Source organism: Carettochelys insculpta, chromosome 6 (assembly GCF_033958435.1).
Source record: "Carettochelys insculpta isolate YL-2023 chromosome 6, ASM3395843v1, whole genome shotgun sequence".
NCBI classification, from domain to species: Eukaryota; Metazoa; Chordata; order Testudines; family Carettochelyidae; genus Carettochelys; species Carettochelys insculpta.
In genome coordinates, this window is record NC_134142.1 from 118,338,745 (window position 1) to 118,345,851 (window position 7,107).

Genomic DNA, 7,107 nt, shown 5'->3' on the forward strand with positions numbered 1-7,107 from the left:
ACAAAATCGCCATCACCTAATAAATCATTCTGTTAGTCTTTAAAGTGCTACATGACTGCTGATCTGTTCTGTCAGAATACAGACTAACACGGCTACCTCTCTTTACTTTTCTAAAGCTAGAGCTTGATATCTCATGCAATTAACTTAAGGAGATGCACCATAACAACCCAGTAACAGCTTCACTACCTCCCAAGCTTCCTTCCACATCATCTGGAACATCTCAGAAAACACTGAAAGCTCTCCTCAAGTCTGTATTATGGAGAGGTCACTAGCTAGCGCACTGATGAAAATGTGGAGAACCTCACTAGAAAAGAGTTTAAATCCTTGTTAAGGATGAAAGTGTGTGTTGTATTTTTGGTAACTGTGCAGTTAAACATTGAGGGCAGATTCAATATTCTTCAGTGTTATTGAGTCATTTCACTAGGTTAGGACTTAATTGGCCTGAAGTTTCAGGACTGGTTTCTCTTGCTCATCAACTTATTCATGGAGCTTCAATAGCTCTACAGGGTCTCATCCATAAGTTAAGGTGTATTTTTTTAAGTTACAAGTTTTTAGGATTCTGACAACAGCGTGCCGTGGCATTTAGTCTGAATAAAACCCACACACTTCAGTGCTTAACTGAAGCAGCTGGAAGCCACTTCTATAAAAGCAAAAAAGAGTTTAAGGAACTTAGTGTCAGCAAAACCAAAATGCAGTCCTGTAGCACATTAAAGACTAACAAAATAGTTTATTAGGTGATGAGTTTTCATGGGGGAGACCCTAATAAATTATTGTTCATCTTTAAAGTGCTACATGACTGCTTTTTTGTTTTGTTAAGATACAGACTAACACAGATACCTCTCTGTTAGTGCCAGCAGACACTTTTAGAGCCCAGAGACTGTGCAGGAGAGGCATGGTCTGGAGTTTCAGCTAGAGAGACAAGAGGACCGTTGGCCCTTTAGAACACGGTAAGGTGAGATTTAAAAACGTCAGTTGTACTGCCCCTGCACTTGCAGCACTGACTCAGAGGGGCTCGGAGCCACGTGCGAATACCACACAGATGGGTAGAACAGAGAGGCTTTGAACAAAGGTGTACTGAATTGCCTTGCAGGCTTTGCAAACTTACAGCTCATGTGGCTGGAGGCAGAAGAGGACTCCATAGCTGCCTTCCTCTTGGACATAGCCCTGCTGATAGATTTCCGGATCATGCTCTCTCGTTTGCTGGCCAGAGAATACTTCTCTACTAGTGAAGTCCTGCGGTGCTTATGGGACCTACGTCTCTGGCTTCGGCATGCAGAGGGCTGGCTTGATTTGGAGCCTGTCGAGGTCCCTGTACTGTCTTTTAAATCCTGAAAGAGCTCCTTTTCTGTCCCTTGGGCAGAGACGGCATTCTCACCTCCGGACTCCCTGCTTACAGCACCTTTTGGTGTGGAAGTGTCTGCTCTTCTGAAGTTGGGAGCACCCCGGTCCTCTCCAGTCTCCTTTGCCTCAGGAGTGTCAGGTATCACCAGTATGGAGGCCGCAGATACAGACTGCAGTTCGGTAACTTCAGGCTTCTTGGGAGCTTTGCCATCTACACTCAGGGAAATGATCTCCAAGGACTGCTCTGGAATTTCAGGCCTATTTCCCTTCAAATACAAGTCAGCACCACTGTGATCATTAACACTGATTTCTGCCAAGGGAACCCGCCCTTCTGCTGACAAGATTGCTGGTTTCTCGGCCGCTGCCTCCGACGGAGCTGGAAGCTCTGCTTCAACCTTGGAGTGGAATCTTGATGTACAATATGGACTAGACGCTTCTTTTTCCACATCACTAGTTTTTTCTAGCCCCTCTTTGCTTTGGAGCCTTTGGGAAACTTGCTTAGAGGGCACTGGCTTGAAGCTGCTTCTCCTTCTCGATAACCTTAAAACAAAGACATTTTTAAGTCAAATGGGACATGATTTTTGCCATACAGTCATTTCAGAACCTAAGACTAACAACACTGGCTGTAGACTTGACACCACTCTTTTTGGAGAAGGAAGCCAATGATTTAACTAAGCAGCTAGTTTCTATCTGGACATTTACAGTCCCATTTTGGTTCCAGGCATGTTCTCTCTCTTTCTCTGCCCATGCTTTACCATGCAGTTTCAGCCTGATTTTTACTTTAGACCTCTCTTCCTTCCTTCTGCCATGGCTTTAGCTGTGGGTACTAAAACAATACTGAGCACAAGGTATCCTGTGCTGTGCCGTAACTAGATAATTTTGCACCTGAGGCAAAAATATAATATTGTGCTCCCTCATGTTTATAAATTCATAGTAGTTATTTCATAGGAAAATAAATTAATAAATGATAAATAATAAAAGGATATAAAAAACCCACAACATTGTATTATTGGTATGAGGGCCTCATGCCTGCCCACGACCTGAAGACACCAGCTACATAAAGTGTGTCTGGGGGTTAAAGAGTAGGTGAAAAACATGCCAAGGCAGATGGAATTGAGGAGAACACCTTGTGTGCCCAAGAGAAATGGGCAGGGCAGGAGGCACACTAAGCACCAAGTGAGCTGGCTGGCATGGATTACAATTGCAGAGAAAGTGCAGTATCTAGGTGGGGAGATGGCAAATTGGACATGCTGCCTATCAGAATGAATGACTCTGCCAAGAGTAATTACTGGGACAGACAGTTTGTTGGAGGGATTCAGGCAAGGAAGGGATTGAGCTCTTTTCCCAAGTGGCACCCTGGAGAGGAAGGTAAGAATGTTATCTGCATGTTGGCTCTAGTGAGGTGGGCATTACCTACCCCAGAACAGGGGTCTGCAACCCAAATAGCGAGGACCATTTTTTTCAAATTTGGTTACAAAAATCAAGACTTCAAGAGCTGCAGTGCACAGGAATACGAGAGGCTCCTTAATAAATAACATCAAACCGTACTTTTACCAGTATCTCCCTTTTTAGGGGAGGATGTGCTGGTAGCTCAGCCATCCAGATGTTGCAAAGTCCTCCCTCGCTCCCAAAGAAAACCCATATCTCACAGAGCTGGAAGGGACCTTGAAAGGTCATCAAGTCCAGTCCTCTGCACTCACAGCAGGACCTATCACCATCCTTAACACACTTTTCCTTTAATCTAACCTGCCCCAGAACCTTGAAAGGCCCCCCTCAAGGACTCAATTCACAACCCTGGCTTTACAAGGCCACTGCGCTATCTTGTATGTGGAGAGAGGCAGAGAGCGGGGATGACAATGTAGGGCTTTCTCGCTTTGTAGCTCTTTGCAAGCCACCTGCAATACCCCAGGGAATAAGTATTAGATACCGGGGTGTAAAAATTGGGTAGCGTCTCCGTAAATAGTACATCAGCACCACAGTGGTACTTGGTGTGTCCTCTGCTTAACAGCCAGCCAGAACAGCAGCATGTATATGTGACTATTTACATGTGAGACAGAGTAAGTAAACAGTTATTTCAACCCCACTGTGCCGGTGTGGTTCCTTCGCAGGCAGGAATCCCATCTGATCTGGCGTACTGATAAAGAAATAGGCAGGGAGGTAAAGTGAGTCACAGAAGAGGTGTCAGCCACCCCCAGCAGGAAGCAGCTCAGGTGACACTGGTGCCTGCTTCTCCCTCATGCCTGCTGCATGGACTGGCACCCAGGTGGCTGGGCTGCAGCTAGGAGGGCTGACTGAATAGGCTGCACCCTTCATGGATCAGGGAGGAGAGGAGTAGCCAGGGCAACAGATAGCAGAGATAAAGAGGAGGGAGTGGCAAGGGGCAAACTGATCCCAGCCTGCTCTTCCCCTCTATATCCACCCCAGCCCCCCAAACCCAGCTTCTCCCCAGAGCTCTACTCACCCAGCAGCCCCCCCAGCATCTTCAAACCAAGCTTCTCCCCCAAGCTCCACTCACCTGGTAACTCCCCGACACTCCTACAAACCCAGCTTCTCCCCCAAGCTCCACTCACCTGGTAACTTCCCGACAGTCCTACAAACCCAGCTTCTCCCCCAAGCCTCACTCACCTGGCAGCCCCCCGAGACACCCCTAGAAACCCAGCTGCCTAGTTCCCAGGCTGAGGGGGAGAGCACCGCAAGCGCCTGCAGTAGCTGCAGCCAGGGCAGGGTCACCTCACAGGGAACAGTTAGCCAGCTCTGTCTGAGCTGCATGTGGCTCTTTAAGAGCCATTTTCAGCTTGTGCTGCCCGCAGCAGCTGCAGCCAGCAGCCCCCTTCTCCACCACCAACAGCCAGAGCGCTGCAGCTGCCTGTGTTATAAGCTCACCCTTGTTACGGACCCGTTTGCTTGCAGCAATTCAACGGCATACAGCTTTTGCCGGAATAAGTAGTTACTCCTATAGTATCCCTCAAATGTCCCGTGTACACGTTTTTAATGGCAGGTATCAAACAGCATAACTATTGTAGACAGGTTAAACTGTGAGTTGTAGAGAAGTGGACTGCAAGGACAGCTCTGAATGGAAACAATGAGTACTTTGCAAATTTGGTATAGGAGAGAAGCCTAAGGAATGAGCACAGCAAGGCAGGAACATGAAAACACTCATCTTCCTTACAACCTTTGAATTTAAATTTTTGCACCAGAAAGCAAGCCGAAAATGGTTGGTGGGGCCATGGAAAGAGAGAGAGAGAGGATTTGACAAGTATTCCAAGTACTAAGATTCCCTGTCTCTGGAGTTTTCATAATTTTATGTTTCTCTGTAATGTGGGTTTCTTCTCCCCACCCCATCCCAAATCAAGAGCCGAAATTGACAAATTATACAAAGGCAACAGTGAAACCAATGCTACACAAAAGCTTTCAAATGCACAGCCCACCAACCTTTTTCTGGTGAGTTCATTGTTCTTATCTTGAAGAGATAAGGAGCTCTTCTTCCTACGGTGTTTCTTCTGTGATGGTGTTTTGGGCATCAGCTGAGGTTCAGCACTTAAGTTGCTATTCAAGAAACAGAACACAAGAAACAGAATTTGCTTTCTTGCCTGAATGCCATGCTGTTCATCCCTTAGCAGCAATGCGTTCATTGAGCAGAGACAAGGCCAAGAGGTGCTGCAAGCCTTTCTGATCAGCAGGGTAGGGACATTCTAGCAAGACTGCAATCACTAAACAGCACAGGCTGAAACAAACTGCCTAACATACAGATAATGGAAACCACTAGTAGGTGAAGGCAAAAAGAAATGTTATGGTACCACATGGGACAGCCAGGCTCCTAAGTGGCCTTTAGTTTGAAATCTCAGAGAATGTCATAACTAGTTCCTGAGAATCTCAATTATAATGTCTAAAAGTTCTCATTGTAATAATCCTACAGAAGACTAGCAGGAAATACATCAAGCAAAAGTTGCTTTTCACAGGGGTGCACTGGCACAGAAGGACTGAAGACTCATGGACACCCTCAGAAAGATCTATCATACTGACAACTGGGAGAGAAGGAATATTATGTAAATGAAGCCATGAGAGCAGTGGTTCCCAACCATTTTGGGACAGCAGCACATTTTGACAGTTCAGTAAGACTTTGTGGCCCAAGGCAATTTGAACTGGGGGGCAGGGGGAGAGGCATGGGGAAGAAGGTTCTCGCCGGGAAAAAGTTTTGTATAAACCTTGATTCACACCCCCACGCACATCCAGGCTTAAACCCATTGCAGCCCCAAACTGCACCCCTCCCACACCTACCACACACAAGCACTGCTGCTGCCCTCCACTGCTCCTTTGCCTGGCTGCTACCTCCTCTGTGCAGCTCCCCCTCAGCCCTCCTACTCCCTTCCTCTACCTGCAGCGCGGTCAGTGCCCTGCCCTGCTCTGCTCTGCTGCACTGAATGGGACTTGATTTAATTGGTTTAACAGCCAGATCCCTCCTGCCATCCATTAAACCAATTAAGTTGGGTTCCATTTCAGCACAGCAGGGCAGAGACTGGGAGTCAGAGGAGTGAGCAACAGCAGCTGCAAATGGCTCCTTAAAAAGCCACATGTGGCTTGGAGCCACCCAGCTGGCAGCCCTGAGAAAATCTAATGGTGACCCACCTTTGGGTCACAACCCATTGGCTGAGAATCCCTGCATCAGAGACAGCTCTACCATTCGGCAGCCCAGAGGGCCCTACCCATCAAACATCTTCATGGCCTCCTCCTCAATTTCCCGCAGCCATGCCAAGTGTTTGTACTCCGCACTGCGCAAGAACTCCAACAGCTTCTGACGACAAACTTCCAGCAGGTGAGTCGGACCTTCTGCCATGGCTCAGCCTGAAACACAGAGTGGGAGGAGGGCACCGTTTGCACCACAGGTGACTCAGGGGAGCACTTAGTAAGTGCACCACCCCCCTCCGCTGCTGCCTAAGTGTTAAAGGCTAGTTGAGGTGCTCCCCATAACCCCACCCACATCCTCAGGTGGGCCTCCTTGCCCCCCCCACCTAGCAGGCATCAGCACCACTCACCTGGGAGCTCCAAGCATTAGCCCCACTCTGCTCTGGGGGTCCACCAGGCTCCCTGGGCTAAGCCCCAGGAGGCCAAGGCGCCCCAGGGGAACAGAACCGGGCTCTTTACTCACCCCCTCCCCCAGGAGAATGCCCCAGCCGCCTGCCCTCCCCCTGCCTCAGCAGGTAGAGAGTACCGAGCGCAGGCGCAAACGGGACAGGCGTCCCCGCAGGTACTAACCGTCCCCTAACCCGGGCTGGGCTGGGCTGGGCTCTGCTCTGCAGCGGACGCCAGCTAGCGCATCCCCCCGCACGAGCCTCCAGGCCAGAGAGCGAGGCAGCTACAGCAACCGCTGAGGGGAAGCCCGCAGCTAAGTGAAGCGATTCCTTCATCGCTACGTGCCCCACTTCCGCTGTGTCATCCGCATCCGCGCCAATCACAAAGCGCCTTGCCGGAAGCGCCAAATCCATTGGTTTTCTCATCTGTCCGTCAGGGCCGGGCGGAGCGATTCCGCAAGGACTCCCCACCGCCCATCCGCACCAGCGAGCTCCTGCCAAGGGCTGATTCCTGAGCATCGTAGATTCTAGGGAGCCAGCGGCTAGAAGGGCCTGCTTTGGCGTCTATGGTGTGGGCGGTGCACGCCCCCTTGCGCCCAGGACGGTGACACTCGTGTATCCCTGGGCCAATAGGGGCGCGCGTCCTCCATCCGCGCTGTGTGATTGGGCAGCGGGGGTGTGACGACACGCGTTTCGC

At 49.6% G+C, this 7,107-nt stretch overlaps 1 protein-coding gene across 1 annotated transcript in view; it reads right to left on the reverse strand.

Moving 5' to 3' along the window:
• LOC142014837 (inner centromere protein-like) overlaps positions 1-6,178 on the reverse strand; it is a 28,724-nt gene extending 22,546 nt beyond the window's left edge. Inside the window, exons 1-3 of the mRNA XM_074998023.1 lie at positions 6,045-6,178; positions 4,774-4,887; positions 1,106-1,881 (exon numbers count right to left, since the gene is read on the reverse strand). Coding sequence (XP_074854124.1) covers positions 1,106-1,881; positions 4,774-4,887; positions 6,045-6,175 — 1,021 coding nt within the window. The 5' untranslated portion in view covers positions 6,176-6,178. The remainder of the gene's footprint in view (positions 1-1,105; positions 1,882-4,773; positions 4,888-6,044) is intronic.
• Between the last annotated feature and the right edge of the window lie 929 nt (positions 6,179-7,107).